Here is a 19,364-nt window from a genome sequence, read left to right on the forward strand (position 1 = left end):
ACTATTAAGGTATTTCCTTCATCTTTAGAAATACCGTATTATGATATTGTCCATTAAGTACTCTATTATTTTTCACAGTGCTGCTTTCACATTTAGTCAAACAAATACTAAAAGGCTGTCTGACTGAGCACAACTGAAAGCAGACAGCTTTCTGAAAGCTTACATTCTGGCCTGTATTTTCTTTATTGCATTTGATGTTTGTCTCCAGGGCTTTTTTATGTTGTTGCAGCTCCCATCTTGGCTACTGTTTTATCACTGCACCTTATTACTTTCCTCTTCTCATTTCAGAGAAAAAAAATCCAATAAAAATCTTTGTTTTTATTTTCTTCAAGTAAAGTGGAAGGAGCTATGGGAGGTGCTGACTCCAGGTTTACTTTTCAACATAGGTACCAATGGCTCCTAAAATCCAAATTTTATGTACAGTACTATCTCCAATACTTGTTACTGCTTTGGCCACCAAAGCCTAAAGTTAATGGAATTTTATAAGTTATTGAAATTGATCTTGTAGTTTTTTCACTCAATCATAGAAATACAGGATTGGAAGAGACCTCAATAGGTCATCTTGTTCAATCCCCTGCACTGAGGCAAGACTAAGTATTAGCTAGATCATCCCTGACAGGTCTTTGTCTGAAAAACCTTCTTAAAAACCTCCAATGATGGAGATTCCTCAACCTCCCAAGGTAATTTGTTCTAGTGCTTAACTACCTGTACAGTTAGGAAGTTTTGATAAGAACAGGTTTAAAAATGTTATTAAGATGATGTTTAAAAAAAATGAAAGTGAACGGTACAGAATTTAAGCATAGAAGTTTCTGGTTATCAGGGAATAACATACAGATTATCATGCCTCCTGGAAAACCCTGCACCCCCATGTTCATCCTTATAATATGACTGTGTGGTATCCAATGCAAAGTTTGTCATGTTGAGTGTCTTTGGAAGGCTCATGATGCACTGAGCATTGTTGTTATAGGTTGTAATTTCATATATATATATATATAGTTATGATGCTGAAAATGTGTCCTTATGGCTTAAAACAAGGCCAGGCAAAAACTCTCCAGGAGCAGAGGCCCAGGCAAAACTCTCTAAGAGCAGAGGGGCAGTTCACACCTCATCAGGGCATGTATGGGACAAACCCAGCCCAGCCTCACAGGAACAAAGGACACTGACATAGGCAGCAACAAAGGATCTGTTGGACAGTGAGTCACCTCCCTTCCCTTAGTCAGTTCAGGACTATGATGAGGTAATGCTCACCTGACTCTGAAGGAGGGGTGCAAAACCAAGAAGAGGGAAGAAAGGACATGATAAAAGGGAGAGATGTTTGCCATGCTTGCTCTCGTTTCCATCTCCATCTACAGACACCACCACCAAGTGACTGAAGTGCTGATCAAAGGAGAGAGCCTGGCTGAAGGGCAACCAGCCAGCCTGTGGTGAGACGCATCTAAGTTTGTAAGGGCACTGAAAGTATTAAGATCAGCTTAGAATGCGTTTTGCCTTTATTTCATTTGACCAAATCCGACTTGTTATGCTTAGACTTATAAACACTTAAAATCTATCTTTTGTAGTTAATAAATTTGTTTGTTTATTCTACCCGAAGCAGTGCATTTGGTTTGAAGCGTGTCAGAGACTCCCCTTGGGATAACAAGCCTGGTACATATCAATTTCTTTGTTAAATTGACAAACTCATATAAGCTTGCAGCATCCAGTGGGCATAACTGGACACTGCAAGATGGAGGTTCCTAGGGTTGTGTATGGGACCGGAGATATTGGCTCGTGTCATTCAGTTGCACAATCCAAGCAGCGGCTGGCCAAAAGTGCTCACTCATGTAGCTGGGAGCAGCGTACATGCCAGAAGCTACGTGTGAACAGCCTAGGAGTGGGGGTTCTCACAGCAGAGCAGGGTAAGGCTGGCTCCCAAAGTTGAGGATTGGAGTGACCTAGCAAATCACCATTCCAGATAACACCAGGGGAACATCACTGGCTGACAACAAATATGTCCCCTCAAAAGGCACAGAGTTCTTATTTACTCACCCCACACTGAATTCAAGTGTCATAGAGGTGGCCAACCAGAGAGGGAGACAACAACAGTGTAGGTCCACCCCCTGTGATGAAGATGGTAAAAGACTAGACCTGTTTGGCTGCAAGGTCTATTCCTCCTCCACATTAATCAGAGTTGCCAGCTATGCCACAGTGCTGGCCAAATATAATCACAGGAACTATGGTAAATGTATAGATGTTATTAATGACATTCGGGGGGGGGAAAAAAGAGAACCATTCAAATTATTGGTTTCCGAACAACAGCTTATAGCAAGGACAGTATTACAGGCATCCTTGGATACAGTGGACAAAGCAGCAAGATCCACTGCTACTGCTGTAGTCATCCGGGCTTTATGGTTGAACTCAGGGTTCCCACATGAAATCCAATCCACAGTGGAAGACCTGCCATTTGATGGTGAGAAGCTCTTTGCAGCAAAAACTAATGAGGTGTTACACACCATGAAGGACTCCTGGGTGACCCGTCATATGTTGGCGTTTATACACCTGCCACAAAGCGGAGACAAAACAGGTACCAATCACCAACGAAACAGATATCAACCTTGCCCACAACAACAACATCGCCCATATGAACAACAAAGGCAGAGACAGAGACCACAAAGGTGCAGACCACCACCATCATTGGTGTCTCAATCTTCTTCTTCAAAACAGAAAATCTGAAAGATTGGTTGAGGGTCTGAACGACTTCCCACTTATTATAGTGCTGACGACACTATCCATACATCTTTTTGGAGACTGACTCTTCCCCTTCTATCCAAGGTGTTATTCCATCACCATGGACAGATGGGCCCTAGAAACCATCAGCATGGCTATTCCATCTCATTTGTCTCTATACTTCCTCCCCAATACCGCTCCCCATGCCTCTTCATGGACCCTTCTCACAAGTACCTACTGCGTCAAGAAGTAAATCATCTGATACAACTAGGTGCAGTGGAAAAAGTTCACACTGAACACAGAGGGAAGGGTTTCTACTCCCATTACTTCTGCACCCAGAAGAAAAATAGGGGATGTTGACCCACCTTGGATCTCAGAAAACTGAACAAGTTTGTCAGAAGACAAAGATTCAGGATGGTCACATTAGTAACAATCATACTAGCACTGGAACAGGGGGACTGGTTTTCAGCCCTCGACTTACAAGATGCTTATTTTCATATTGCCACACACCCTGTCCAAATATTTGTGCCTGCACATGCGCCATCTGCAGGGCTGGTTAGCAACTGTCTACAGGCTGCACAAACACGGCTTAAACAGATGACTCGCAATACCACCCATAGTCAGGGAGTCGCTAATGTGGTGGACACAACCCAGCAATGTATGTTCAGGGATTTCATTACACGGGATCACTGATACTCACAACAGACACCTCCCTCATAGGATGGGGAGCACACATGCAACGGTCCATGATTCAGGGACAGTGGTCCCCTGAAGAAATAAGCCTGCACATAAATCTGTTAGAACTCTGGGCAGTTCGCAACACTTGCTTCCACTTTCTGTCTATGCTAAAGAATCAACATTCAAGTAATGACCGACAACATTGCTTGCATATTCTACATAAACAGACAGGGAGGAGCCTTATCACAGTCATTATGCACTGAAGCCATGAAACTTTGGACCTGGTGCATCTGTAACAATATCAACATCTCAGCCTCCTATCTGCTGGGATCTGAGAACACCACTGCATGCACACTCAGCAGACAATTTCATCACAATCACGAATGGGAGATGAATGACGTGATATTACAAAACATTCCAACAATGGGGCCAGCCGGACATAGATCTCTTTGTGACAGATCGAAACAACAAATGCCTGCAATTCTGCTCCAGAGCAGGACTGGTACCCCGATTGATGGGCGATGCATTCCTACTAAAATGGCAAGCCCCTCTCCTATATGCATTTCCACCCATACCAATATTAATGAGAGTGATACACAAAGTAAGAACTGACAAAGCCAGGATCATCCTGATAGCTTCAACTGGCCCAGGCAGATGTGGTATCCTTACCTAACATGGATGGCAGTATGTGCTCCAATCACTGCAGATGGACCTTCTATCACAAAACACAGGATGGACTCACCACCCAAACGTGGAGATGCTGTACCTGAAAGCATGGTTCCTCCATGTTTCATTCATGATGAACTAGCCTGCTTGGAACAGGTCAAGCATATCCTACTAAACAGTAGAAGGTCTACTATTTGTAAAACTTACCTGCAGAAGTGGAAATGATTCACTACATGGTGCACTGACAAACAAGTCACTACGGTCTTCACACCTCTCCTTTTCATACTAAAAAAATCAGGACCATCTCTTAGTTTGACTAAAGAATACGTAGCCGCTATCAACGCCTTCCACCAAAAAATTGATGGCACAACACTATTTGCCCATCCAATCACTTCCTCAAAGGAATTCAGACAATCTACCCTGAACTGCACACACCCAGGCCGTCATGGGACCTAAATTTGGTTTTAAAATACCTTTCTAGACTATCATTTGAATCCCTGACGACTTGCTCTTTACTACACCTATCCAAGAAAGTCACATTCTTCATAGCAATCACATTGGCCAGACGTGTGGATAAGATATGGGCATTCATGGCATATACCATATTTTTTAAGGACAATTGTAGTAAGAGGAGGCCCTGAGAAATAAACCTTGGTATCAGAGGCCTGGTACGAGGCCTAAGGCCTGAACTAAAGTAATGGTCAAGACTTTGCTAACATGAAGCAAAGTTAAGCTGTGAGCAAGAGGCAGGCCTGCTCACAGAAGTTGGCAAGGAAAGGGCTGATATTGCATAAATATATATTCACCTAGCAAAGTTAAAGTATAAACATGGTACCAAGACATACCATACCGGAACATTCCACAGATAACATGGAACAGGCCGACCCATCCCAATGACAGGGGCAAAAGGGTAAAATGATGGATAGAGTTGTTTTGATCGAACCAACATGTACAAGGTGAGAGGCGGCACCTTACTACGTAGAGGGGTTGTACCTTGCTACGTAGAGGGGTTGAACCTCAATACGTCAGGAGTGATGTGTAACTTGTTTGTACCTGTGTATAAAAATGTATCCCTGGGGTGGTGTCTTTGTCCGGCTGAGGGGGCAGTGGAAAGTCCCGCCACTGAGCTGAGTCCATTGCCGAGCGGCACTTTCTAGCAGTATGCCCGGTAGACTAAGTAATCTACGGGGAACTGAAATTGTGTCAGGGTTGCAATAAACCTGGCTGAGGTGCCTTTGTACTTTACTAGACTCTGTGGTTATTGGGGGATCTCATCGGGTTTGCTGTGTCAGCTATCTGCGCAGAGCTGGGGCAGCACACAGAGGGAACACACGCATGCAGCCGAGTAATATCAACAGGAGAAAGCAGAAGCACCACACCGGTAGCCTCTCACAACAACAAGGTTACTATGAGGACACATCCAAAATATGTGCCCAAAATTTCTTCATCTTTCCACATTAATCAACCTATACACCTTCCCGCATTCTTCCCCAGACCACATGAGAATGCACAGGAAGCTAGACTACACCCCTTAGACAGGCTTTGACATTTTACCTCGATAGAACCAAACCTTTTAGAAAATCCCCAAAACTATTCATATCGATCGCAGCACAATCCAAAGGAGACTCCATATCAGCGCAGAGACTATCAAAATGGATTTCGGGTTGTATTCACCTAGGTTATATAACTGGCATACAACTCTCACCAGAACACATTCTAGTAGATCAATGGCTTCATCCATACCCTTTCTTAGCAATGTCCCACTCACAGATATATGTAGAGCTGCCACCTGGGCCTCTGAGCACGTTTGCAAGACACTATGCAATTACACAGGGCCCAGAATCAAATGCACAGGTAGGCCTAGCGGTGCTATCCTCTATCAACCAACCAACTCCAAAGCCCCTTCCATCCTCATGAGGGCGCTGCTCTACAGTGGCTCTCCGGAAGTGGAGCATCTACAGGACATCACTGGAAGAAGAAGAGAAGGTTACTCACCTTGTGAAGTAACGGAGGTTCTTCGAGGTGTCCTCCCCCCATGGCTGCTCCATTATCCACCCTCCTCCCATCTATTTTGGAGTCTGTAAAAGTACTCTATGGTAGAGAAGGAACCGAGAGGTATGGGTTGCGCGCACAATGGGTGCCAATGGGGCCATGACACAGGCATTGTGCATGCATGACCCGCACGGGCACTGCTGCTGAAACTCTCCTAGCGAAGGCGCAGGGATGCACCAACACCTGAAGTGGAGCACCCACAGGGACACACATCTTGAACCTCAGTTACTGCACAAGGTGAGTAACCTTTTTTTATTTATTTAAAACAAACAATAAAGTGGAAAAAAATTTAATGTTTCCACTTTTGAATCTGATGAGAACAACATCCTGGTAGCACGAGTCTCTTGGAGCACAATTATTGGTATTACTATAGAATATAAATTGCCATTGGCAGGGTAGTCTAGAATTTTAAATAAGTAGAAGGAAAGCTAGTCTTTTGTTTTTGCATAAAGTTCTTTCCAAAGTCTACTAAAACACAGGAAATTACATCTAATATTTCAACCTGTTCTGTGGAGGACACTGATCCCCCTCACATTTGTATCACTTCCTATAATATCATACCTCACAATGTACCACTATACTTCTTTATATAGGCTCAGGGCTAATGTCATTGCTTCACATAAATCTGGTCTGTTAGGGTTTGTCTACACTGAAATAAAAGACCCGTGGCATGGCTGCAGGCTCAGCTAACTCAGGCATGCAGGGCTCAGAATGTTGGGCTAAAACATTGCTGTGTAGATCAGGGGTCTCAAACATGCGGCCCAGGGGGTTATTTTCTGTGGCCCGCGAGCTCCCCCCCCCCCGCATTTACCTAGAGCGGCTCAGGCCCGACGCGCAGCGGGGGCAGGGAAGGCTCCTTGCCTGCCTGCCCTGAGCCCCATGCCGCACCTTTCACTCTGACCCCCTGCCCTGAACCCCCTCCTGCTGTACCCCTCACAGCTCCCCCCACTGCCCTGAGCCCTCTGCCACACCCCTCCTGCACCCTGACCTCCTGCCACACCCCTCACCCCTCCTGCACCCCACACCCCAACTCCCTGCCCTGAGCCCATGCCACACCCCTCTTGTACCCCCTGGGGGCAGGGAGGGGGTGGAATTGGGGCAGGGAATGGGCGGGGCCTCATGGAAGGGGTGGAGTGGGGGTGGGGCCGAGGGCGGCGCGGGGGGGAGGTGTCAGTAATGCGGCCCTCGGGCCAATGTACTAGTTCTCATGTGGTCCTCGTCGTCATTTGAGTTTGAGACCCCTGGTGTAGATGCTTGGTCTGGAGCCAGAACGTCTACACTGCAATTTTATAGCCTCATGAGCCCGAGTCAGCTGCCACAGGCCAGCAATAGGTGTTTATCTGCTGTGTAGACATCTCCAGTGAAAACCCTTTGCCCCTGTGGTGGTCCCCTGGAAAATCCCCAGTACAGCCCTTCCTTTCCTCTTCTCTAGCCCTTCCTGTTGGAAGATCCTCAGTGCCAACCCTTGTCCCCATAGGCGACATATGAGGTCACATGTCCCCTCCCCACCCCACCCCGATTTCTGCAATGGTGTGACTTGGGCTCAGTGCAGTTGAAGGGACATGTCTGGGAAAGGCATCAGCATCAAAGCACTCGCCCAGAGCAGGGCAGCAAGACTGGGCTGGCGGTACAGCGTTGCCAGATGGGGTGCAGAGAAGCCTGCTGAGTTGCATCCCTTCCTTGTGGCCAGTAGCCGCAGTTACCTGCTTGAGTGTGTGTCTGGATTAACCTGCCTGGAGCTTGGGGAGTCAGTTGGGGCAATGGGGAGGGTAGGCAACATTGCCTGGGGGAGGGGTGGGGAGCCCAGGGAGGCAGCAGGGGTGATGAGTGGGTGGCTGGGGGAGGCAGGGGCAATGGGTGGGGAGTTGGGGGTCAGGGCACCAAAATACAAATTTGCCTAGGGCACCATTTTCCCTAAGGCCAACCCTGACTAGGCCGACTTTAAGGGTGGGTGAGCGCCCAGGGTTCCATGGTCAGGGGGGCGCTGTGGTCAAGAGGGTGTTGCTGGAGGGTGCCCTGGCAGTCACCAGGAAGTTGACTGTGCGGTGAGGAGGGAGTCTGCCATTGTGCTCCCCCACTATAAGCAGTTACTAGTTGCCTATGCTTGTCCCCTGTCCCTTGCCCCTAGAACATATCCTGTTGGGAAATCCTCAGCACCAAACCCTCATTTTCCTCCAGTCCTGCCTGTTGGTGGATCCCAGTGCAAACCCTTAGCCTCTGATTCATTCAGCCCTGGTCTTATGCAATCACCTGTCCTAGAGAAATACGATCCAACAGCTGTTAGCGCTGGGACACGTGCTGGTTTTGTACGGGCAGTCCTATGTCAGTTGGGGAGTGACGTTTTTCTATCCCGACACAGCCCCTAGTGTGGACGCGGCTAGACTCATGCTGCTCCAGCACAGCGCCTTCCCCTAAGTGTAGCCACCCCAGCTATCCCCATGCTCTGACGTGGTACAACCCGCCCGTGTAAACGCAGCCTAGCGGCCACTCTCATACTGACACGAACACGGTGGCCCGGACGCGTTCAGAGCTCCCCCGCGCTCTCCACGTTTCTGTGTTTGTGTGTGACACGCGAAAACAGACTTGATGGGTGATCACTGATGCGCATGCGCAGCTTTCTCCGGGGCCCTGACCCCCGATTTTCTTCTACGCACGCGCAGTGTGTCCCGGGAATCAGAGTATTTTCTGCGCATGCGTCAAGCGGGGACCCTCCACTCTACCCCGGCCCCTTTTGATCTTTCCCTTAGTTTCCGTCCGGAAGGCATTCACAACCCACCTCCGGGGCCTTAGCCACGCTTCCGGTGTTCCATTTTTCTCTTTCCGGCCGGCGTGGGAGAAGCGTCTCTTAACATGGCGTCTCGCAAGGAAACCACGGTGGCCGCCAGCACCGGCTCCTCCGCAGCCGCCAGCAAAGCCAGGAGCAAGGCGGCCCCGGGGGACTCGGCCGTCAAGCAGGTGCAGATCGACGGGCTGGTGAGTAAGCGGAGCCGGAGGGGAGGGTCTGTGCGGCCGCCTGGCCAGGGCCGCGTGCGGGCCGGCGGCAGCGCGGTTTGTAGAATCGCCTCTGCGGGGAGAGTCGGTTTTCAGCACCCCCGCCCCGGGGGGGGTGGGCGTTTTCGTGTGTCGCGGGGGTGGGGGGGGGAGGCGGAAGTGGCGCTGCAGAGGTGGACACACGTGCGGCCGCCTGGTCAATTTCACCATCATAGGATTTTAAAAACCATAAATTTTATGATTTCAGTTATTTAAATCTGAAATTGCACGGTATTGTAATCGTAGGGGTCCTGACCCAAAAAGGAGGTTTTTTGGAAGGGGGTTGCGGTACTGCCACCCTTACTTCTGTGCTGCTGCCAGCGGCGCTGCCTTCAGAGCTGGGCAGTTGCAGAGCAGTAGTTGCTGGCCAGAATCCCAGCTCTGAAGGCAGAGCCGCTGCCAGCAGCAGTGCAGAAGTAAGGGTGGCAGGGTATGGTATTGCCACCTTTATTTCTACGCTGCTGCTGCCTACAGAGCTGTGCCCTCAGTCAGCAGCCGCCACTCTCCAACCGCCCAGCTCTGAAGGCGGCAGCACAGAAGTAAGGGTAGCATGGTATGGTATTGGCACCCTTACGTCTGCACTGCTGCTGGCGGGGCGCTGCCTTCAGAGCTGGGATCCTGGCCAACATCTGCCACTCTTCAGCTGCCCAGTTTTGAAGGCAGCACAGAAGTAAGGGTAGCAGAACCGCAGCCCCCCTAAAATAACCTTGTCATCACCCCCTCACACACACACAAAACTCCTTTTTGGGTCAGAACCCCCAATTTGAGAAATGCTGGTCTTCACAGTGAAATCTATATAGGATAAGGTAAAAGCACACAAAAGACCATATTTCATGGAGGGAGCCCAGATTTCACAGTCCGATGCATTTTTCGTGGCTGTGAATTTGGTAGGGCCCTAGGTATTGGGAATGGAATCCGTTGCGACCCGCTACCTGGGTCTTGCCCCTGTTTAGCATACTAACGGTACAAATAAAACATAGAATCACAGGATTGGAAAGAACCTCCAGAGTTCTTCTAGTCCAGTCCCCTCCACTCATGGAAGGACTAAGTATTATCTACCCCTTCCTCCCTATCCACAAGGCTTGCTATCCTGTCAAAGAAAGCTATTAGGTTGGGTTGACACTATTTGTTCTTGACAAATTCATGCTGATTGTTACTTATCACCTTATTATCTTATCGGTGTTCACAAATTGATTGCTTAATTATTTGCTCCAGTATCTTTCTGGGTACTGTAGTTAAGCTGACTGGTCTGGACTTTTACTGTATACCCCTGATTAAAACTTTGTGTGTGGGGGGGAGGCGGCTTGGGAGGGAGGCCCTGGAGGGCGCCGTGGGCGCTACAGATGCTGGGGAGGAGGAGTCGTGGCCTGAGGGGGCACCACAGATGCTTGTGGGTGGTCGCAGCCCAGGGAGCAAGGGGCTGGGGCAGGTTCCCTACCCAGCTCCTGGGAAGTGGCAACCCGAGGTCCATATACTGCCTCCACTCTGCCCCAAGCCCCGGTTCTGCAGCTCCCATTGGCTGGGAACTGTGGCCAATGGGAGCTATAAAAAAAAAAAAATAATGGAGATATCCTATCTCCTAGAACTGGAAGGGACCTTGAAAGGTCATCGAGTCCAGCCCCCTGCCTTCACTAGCAGGACCAAGTACTGATTTTGCCCTAGATCCCTAGATGGCCCCCTCAAGGATTGAACTCACAACCCTGGGTTTAGCAGGCCGAAGCTCAAACCACTGAGCTATCCCTCCCCCCCGCTGCAGGGGGGGTGCCTGCAGGCGGGAAAGCATGTAAAGCTAGGAGCTGAGTTCCTGTTGCTCTTCTGGGGAGGGCCCCCCTCCTCCCAGGTAAGCACTGCCCAGCCCTAACACACTCCTCTCCCCTTCCCGCCCACCCCCCCCCCCCACACTCAAACTCCTGCTGCTGGGGGGTGCGGAGTGGCGGCCCGAGACTGCCCCAGCAGCGGCCGGTGCACCTGGCCATGGGGCTGCCCGAGCCTGATCAGGCGGCCCCCAGGTCAGGCGCACCGGCCGCTGCAGAAGTCATGGAGGTCACGGAATCCGTGACAGTCACGGAGCCTTAATTATAACTTTCCATTACTGTTCCAGAATCACAAAGTGTAGTGAGTGACTGGGTGAAGGGAGGTAAATCTGCCCATTAAAATAGTGACAGGTTTCAGAGTGGTAGCCGTATTAATCTGTATCAGCAAAAAGAATGAGGAGTACTTGTGGCACCTTAGACCAAGTCTTCACTTACCGGAGGGTCCGGCGGCACGCCATCGATGTTCTGGGATCGATTTATCGCGTCTGGTTAAGACGCGATAAATCGATCCCGGATCGATCCCAGAAGTGCTCACAGTCGGCGCCGGTACTCCAGCTCGCCGAGAGGAGTACGCGGCATCGACGGGGGGAGACTTCCTGCCGCGTCTGGACTGCGGTAAGTTCGGACTAAGGTACTTCGAATTCAGCTACGTTATTAACTTAGCTGAATTTGCGTACCTTAGTCCGATTTGGGGACTTAGTGGGGACCAGGCCTTAGAGACTAACAAATTTATTTGGGCAAAGTGGGTTTTAATCCACGAAAGCTTATGCCCAAATAAATTTGTTATTCTCTAAGGTGCCACAAGTACTCCTCATTAAAATAGTGTTTTTGATTTTTGTGCTTGAGAAGAGACTCTTCCAAATGTGAAATGAGTGTAAACCATTGCAGAATTCTCTTCCTGTCTCTGCAGACATTGTGCAGTGTTGGTGGGGCTAGTAATAGCTTTCTTAAACTGCAGAAGTGTGAAAACTGAGGAGAGTCCGCTAAATAGCATGCTGCCGCTGCTTGGGAAAGCTGAGAGCAACAGCAGAGGCAGCTACTTGAGCTGTTTCTGGGAGAAAAGGATCCTGGAATTCCCACTAGATCAGGGGTTCTCAAACTGGGGGTCGCGAGCTGCCAGACTCCACCTCAAACCCGGCTTTGCATCCAGTATTTATAATGGTGTTAAATATATAAAAACGTTTTTTTAAATTTATAAGGGTGGAGGTTGTACGCAGAGGCTTGCTGTGTGAAAGGGGTCACCAGTACAAAAGTTTGAGAACCACTGCACTAAATCCTGAGATCTTGAAAAGATTCATGGCATCTTTGTCTATAGAGTGGTTCTCAAAGTTTTGTACTGGTGACCCCTTTCACACAGCAAGCCTCTGAGTGAACACCCCCTTAAATATATTAAAAAGTGTTTTTAATTTATAACACCATTATAAATGCTTGAGGCAAATCAGGGTTTGGGGTGGAGGCTGACAGCTTGCGACCCCTCATGTAAGAACCTCATGATCCCCTGGGGGGGGGGTCTCAACCCCCAGATGGAGAACCCCATGTCTATAGTAACATGAGAATTCCCCCTATTGGATCAAATGCTTAAGAGGAAGGTGTGAGAACCTTGCAGTAGAAAAATGTGGGATAATCTGCTCCTTATGATGATTGTTGTTTGTATTATTGTAGCATTTAGGCTTCCCAGTCCTGGACCAGGACGTGTTTATGTTAGGTCACATCCTGAACTCAGATAGGTTGAGCTCTGAAGCAAGAGGTCAAACGCCTCCAGAAATACCCCTTCAGGAAGTTTTGTTATAATTATGACAGATACAGATATCAAAAACATTCAGAGAAATATCCAACCCCATTTTGAATGTTGCTAAATTCTTGGTCTCAGTGAAGGCAGGACACAAGAATGAAAGTTACTACCAAAAAAATGAAATATCTCTTCTAGAATCACTTCATGCAATGTTACAAAAGCCTTCCATTATATTCTTTCATTCTGTTTGAGTAAACAGTCTTTGTTACTCTCTCCTAAGCATTTTGTTGTATTTTATCTTTCTTCTTTTATAACATTTCTGATTATGGTAAGAACAGAATGAAGCTTGCTAGAATCTTTCACTGGGGCAAAGTAACTTGGAGATCAGAGGACTGATTCTCTATAGTGCAGAGATTTATTTGATATTGGGTGAGAGGGCATCAGGGAGTCAGAACTTCCTCTTTCTCAAACTGCAGCTTCCCTAGTCCAAGTGTAAATCAGAGCAGCCACATAGCTGCTTTAGGATATATTCCTGCCCTAAGAGTTTACAATTTAATAAATATTAAATAAGAGTGATCTTTGGAAAGTGTGCATACTGTTTGTGTAACAAACATTCATACGTTAAGAAGGGAAACATTAATTTCTCTCTCTGTTAATATTTGTTTGATATGGTTACATCGCTAGCTGCACCTCTATCCATTTTCTGGTCTCTGAGTGCACCCCCTCAGGCATGCTCATGTCTTTGTTTATCATGGGGCGGAATTCCGCAGTTCATCCACTCTTAGACTGGGCGCTGGGCTACAGTACCATGTGTTTGATCTGTGCTTACCTAGCAGGTCTGACTGGGTTTGGCATCTGTTGTTCATCCCTTCAGGAATCTGTGACCAGTGGTTTATATAATGACCAAACAGCATTTTAAAAACAAAGTATTGTTTATTTTGCAGTAGGAACAAATATTTTAGAAAGGATTCAAAAACAGCATGTCTATCTTGCTATCAGGGATGGTAAGCCTTTTGGCAACCTAATTTCTTCAGACACCGGAACAGCTGCTTGTGTCTCATCGTTGGTCGCTGGAATAACTCCTCTGAACAACTACCTTCCTCTCCTATGAGGGACGCTTTCTTTTTCAACAGCCAGTGTTCCTGTGACATTCTGTGTTCCTGGGCTTTGGTCCTTCTGGACAAAATTAGTTGTGCAGGTTGGTTGGGGAGGAGGGAAAATCTTCAAAGCTAATAGTTTGGCCTTTGTCCCTTAACGGTCAAGTGTTTGCTGCAGGGTGATTGTTCTTGAGGTATTTAATTCCTTCTTGGTGGTTTGTTACAGCCCACTATTAAACTAATCCATACAGTAAACATCCCAATAACCAGGCCAACATACAATATTCATAAATTACTGTAGAGCAGCTCCAGAGTTGCTACCTCAATACTGTTTCAAATATTTTTTTGATTTTACTTGAATTTCAGTGGTTTATTTTAAATCGTGTTGTACTTTATAGTGGCTTCCATTCAAGGATCTTTAAGTCCTTTGTAGGCATTTAAGAATAAATCCTCAAGACTTCACTGAAAGGTAGGTAGTTATTTTTAGCTTAGGTTGCAAGCTCATTGGGACAAGCACTATTCTTTTTTTTTTTTTGGTTTATGTAGTGTCTATCGCTGTGGGGCCCTGACCTCTATGTACTACTGTAATATAAATAATTATTAATAGTAATTTCCCTTTTACAAATGGGAGACCTGAGGTGCAAAGACAGCTTTGCCCACGTTCACAGAGGTAGAAATGATCTAGAAATAGGACCTATATTTGACTACCTATATTTTAACAAAATAACTGTAATTTTATCTTCACCTTTTTTGTCTTCAGAGGTGTTCCATCCAGAATACTATTGGGTAGAACCATCAAGTTTCACTTTTTCCTAGGGGAAAATAAATCATTCATTATTCTTTAACTCAATATGCTGTTCAATTTGAAAACCAGAGAGCCATAGTAAGATTAAAAACACTGCAAATTATAAATAAACTGGCATTTTAAAGTTGTTAGACTGAGCTATTATCACTGATTGAATTCTGAAGGCCTAATATGATAAATCACACTTTTGATTAACCGCATATAAAAGTTGGAAATCTTGAACAAATAATTGTATATGTGCAAAAAGATGTCTCTCCCACCCTCTTTACATGTAAAAATACAAGTTCAGTTTACGTATTTGGCATTATTCATCTGGTAATCCACGAGTTTTGATGCAAACAGTATTCCTTTCTCATTGTGTTGAATTGATTTATAAATTGGGCATTTGAGAGTCTCTAGCTGACAAAGTTCCAGCTACTGGGGATGCATTATAACTACACTGACTTGTACTCTTGGTAAGTTGTACAAGTACTTGATTTAATTGTTTTATAAAAACAATTCATCTATTTGACTAAAGCAGTTTTAATAGTTGTGCTTTTCAAGTGGTCAAAGGCATTTGGGCTTTAGTTTTATTCTTCACACCACGCAGATGACTTTTGGATACACAATGTACCTTCATTTTGTATAATGTCTTTGGTATGATTTTGTTGTTTTAATCCAGTCCCGAGCAGAGATTTGGCTGAATCAATGAAAAGTTGTTTGATTTAAGGGGCCCTAAGCTGAAGAAGAGGGAAACTGAGGCAGTGCACCTGCAGATCGACCTCAGGCCATGAGGGAGTGCTCAGGAGATGACCAGTCCACTTACAGTTATCAAAAACACACTTAAAGTGCTGTCTCACTTTTCTTCCAAAATAGAGTTGAAATTTTTAAGTAGTGTTACATAGTCATGTTCCTTTTGGTAGCCTGAGGAAAAAGATACTTTGGTGCTTAAAATATCTGCAGATTAGTTGTGATAAACCATCTGTTTCACCTTGCATTTAATTGTGATGCTTGGGGTATCTTTCCCAGACCTGAAGAATAGCTCCGTGTGGCTCGAAAGTGTCTCTCTCTCATCAGCAGGAGTTGGTCCAATGCAAGATATTATCTCACCACCTTGCCTCTCTAATAGCAAAAACTGGGCATTTACTTCTGGAATACTGCAATATAGTTTTCTTTAATAGTACTCTCTTAATTTCCTGTTTGCCTGCAGTATTTCCATACACTCCCACTCCCATGAAATCCATGAATATAATTAAAGGAGATCTTGGTCCTTAGAGCTGAGAAACTAACTTCTTTTAAAATCAGTATGGATAGCTTCAGAGTGGAAAATAGTTGCTACTACTGGGTATTGATCTATACTAGTTATTTCATGAAGATTACTTTCAATATGACCAACCTTTAAGTGACAGCAATTCTTTTCAAAGCATCACTTTCAACACTCTGTCTTGATATTTCCACCTCTTAAAACCAGGAGATGGAGGTGTATTCCCCTCTCCCACACCACGTACACTCGTGGATTTGGATGATACCTTTTTTACCTTGTCCCACATCCTATTTTTAGTCAGTTCTATAGCCATTGGCATTTGATAGAATGTGTTTTATTGTGTAACCTTAATTCTGGCATTTGATGATTTTTCTGAATGTTTGACTTGACACACTTACCTTTTGTTTAGTGTAATAGTTTTGCAATTCATATGGGTCCTGATCCTGTAAACAATTACACACTTGAGTAACTTTATTGGTTTGTGAAAATGTTAGTTGCCCCAGCTGAGAGACGTAGCACAACCTCCAAAGTTCTACTATGTTCACTTGCTTTCATACAATTAGTAAATAAAACTCTTTATTAAACAATAAAGAGCCTCCTATGCATACTTCTGCAATTCTTTGATGCTCAGCACTAATGCCATTTCCAATAACCAATTTAAAATACAACACTGTAAAGCATGTAGATGCAAGAGGTCATATCCCTGAAGAAGAGAAACACATTCTAGAAATATCTCCATACTTTGAAGTAAATTAAGAAGGCTCTGTTAAGTCCACTCTGTTTCCTGATATTTTTAATGGTAGGAAATGAAATGTGATCAGGAAACTGAAGCATTAGCATACCAGATTATTTGATATGGAATTGATCCTTCAAACACTTCAGTGAGACTATTTGCATTGAGAAAAGGCATGATGGTGGCAAATGTTCATTATTCTTTTGAAAGGGTCTTTTGTATTGGGTCTTTTGATCCAATGTAGTACAAAGCAGAAGTTGCACAAATATCCCGAAATACAGTAGTGTGATCAGGTGAAACAGTGGATCATATACCTAGATAGAAGAATACAAATGGGCACATAATGCCAAGAACATGTTTGCTTAGATTTCATTTCTACTCTATGGTAAACACAACTGAGGTTTACTTTCTATGGCCCTGTGTCATTGACAGTACTTATAAAATCCTCACTGGATCAGGAACAGGCACAAACAAGCTGGGATCTTTTTAAATCAGACATTGAGACTAATGCCAGGGATGATATTGGAACACTCTCATCATGGAGTCCCAGATAAATAGCTGAAATGAAGTAGTTAACTGTCACATAAACAATGGCTAAAGTTTTAAAACTTGTATGCCTAAAGTTAAATATATGTGACTTGGTTTTTCAGAACTGCCAAGCACCTGAAACTCCTATTAAAGTCAGTTGACACTGTGGGTGCTCATTTATTTGGGGCCTACCTCTGAATTTAGGTGAGTAGCTGTAGGGGCTTTTCTGTTGCTTTGATCTGCTGGTTGAGTTAATCTATCATCTGTATATGACTAGGCTGCTGGCTGAGTTAACAAATTACCTGTATATGAGTTTTCAGTGCTACTAGTTGGCCATCATATTGTAATTTCAATTGTTAAGACACCTAGAACTTTTTTTGTATTATTTTTTATTTAAGTAAAAGTTTTAGGCACCAAAATATTTCAATTTTGGCCAATGGGTATATTTTTTTCGGAGAACTTTGGATGTTATTGTAGGCCTTATCTATACTAAGTGTTTTTTGTTTGCAAATTCCCAGTGTAGATGTACTGGGCTTGTGTAAGACAGGACTTATGAGGTGCTGATCAGACCAGGAGAGTGGTATGCTGGTACGCGCTCCAATACCCATTCCTGGGCTGAAGCAGCTGCATGTGTAGTTCCAGAGGGTGCTTGGGAGCATCCTAAGGTTTACATGTATGCCATGAGATCAAGAACGACTGTATCATAGACCATTTCAGTGTGAAGGCTGATGTCACAGAGTACAAGGAATCTGGAGGATTCTAGTACCATGGTGAGCACCAGCTCTGTGAATCCCTCCAGGAGTTGACAGGGTTTTCATCTGGAAGTCTGTAAGCTACTAGATGTCCTAGGTTGTTGTTGTTCTTTGCCTCTCAGATGTGGGTGCATTAAAATGTTTTTGTTTCTGCAATGGAATGTTTTCTGCATCTGAGGCTGGAGGGGAACAGGATTGTTGTACCACCTCTCTTCTCTTTTTCTGCTGTGTTCTGGAGTCTCTTGGCTTGTGATGTGTCAAGTACCTGTGTGTGCTACGATAGGGTCCTTTGTTGTTTAGAAGGATAGCCCCAAGAACAGTGACATCAAACATCCTTGGGCCTGTCTCTCTTCCATCTCTTCCCTTTCTCTTCATACATACTTCTGCCTCCTCCCTCTTCACCTTTCATTGTTACTAGTAAGCATCATCTTCCCTAGTCCAGCAAAGCATGTGTACCATCAATACAGCAATGAAACAGGCTTTATAGAGTTCTGTCAAATGCACAAAGTAAATATACTGGAAAAATTTCTGTTTTTTCTTCACTGAAAGGGGTTAGCGTTAGGTGTTAACATGTTATAACTATTTCCTTTGAAGAAAGAAATGTTTTTGAAGCTGAGTATGTTGATTCACAGTGCTATTTTAGTGTGATGCTAGCTGAGTATTTTTTAGCATTTCATAGTGTTCTGCAGTATATAATACACCTGTCTGTACTCATGCATTGTATCTTTGAGCTGTATAAATGACAGGTAGTAGCACCAATCAGAGTGTGCTAAAGACTATGGTGCACAGGACCAATAGTACTGCTCTCCTGGGTCCCTGCTTCTCTTTTTGTCTTGCACATTCAGTCACGGTGACACAGTCCTGCTCCTTGACTGTAAGAATAGTTCAGAAAACAAAAGCCAATGAAAAGGAGCAGGAAGTCTTACTTGTGCAAACCCACTTTTGGACACACCAATGGGGTCAATTTTTTTTTTTTTTTCTGCAGTCCTTGAATGAGACAATATGAGATGGCTGTTTATCTGGGATTCTTCAAGTTCATGGTCCATTAGCAGGTCCTCTAATGAACTAGCCTCAGTAGCACAAAAAGCCTATAGTGGGGGAAAGAAATTCTGTTTCTACTATTCTAAGGGCTTGTCTAAATAGGAAAGTTATACCGGTATAAGCTAAGGCTATGACTACACTTCAAATGCTAGTGCTGTCCACACTGAGGCCTTGGTTACAATGGTGCTGAACAGCGCTGCAACTTGCTGCGCTCAGGGGTGTGAAAACGCCCCCTCCCCCCCCGAGCGCAGTGAGTGCAGCGCTGTAAAGCGCCAGTGTAATCAGAGCCCGTAGGGCTGCACGCTCGCTCGCAGCGCTGCAAGCTATTCCCCTCGGAGAGGTGGAGTACATACAGCGCTACGAGAGAGCTCTCGCAGTGCTGGCGGTGCGATCACACTTGTGCTTCACAGTGCTGCCGCGGCAGTGCTGGGAAGTCCCGAGTGTAGCCAAGGCCTGAGTGTTAGGTTGGCTTAACTGTTCTGTTCGGTGC

General features: G+C 45.5%; 1 protein-coding gene across 1 annotated transcript in view; it reads left to right on the plus strand.

Moving 5' to 3' along the window:
• Positions 1–8,909: 8,909 nt before the first annotated feature.
• EIF3H (eukaryotic translation initiation factor 3 subunit H) overlaps positions 8,910–19,364 on the plus strand; it is a 142,467-nt gene continuing 132,012 nt past the window's right edge. The window contains exon 1 of the mRNA XM_054019857.1: positions 8,910–9,072. Within this exon, the coding sequence (XP_053875832.1) occupies positions 8,950–9,072 (123 nt within the window). The 5' untranslated portion in view covers positions 8,910–8,949. The remainder of the gene's footprint in view (positions 9,073–19,364) is intronic.

This window comes from Malaclemys terrapin, chromosome 2 (assembly GCF_027887155.1).
Source record: "Malaclemys terrapin pileata isolate rMalTer1 chromosome 2, rMalTer1.hap1, whole genome shotgun sequence".
Classification (NCBI taxonomy): domain Eukaryota; kingdom Metazoa; phylum Chordata; order Testudines; family Emydidae; genus Malaclemys; species Malaclemys terrapin.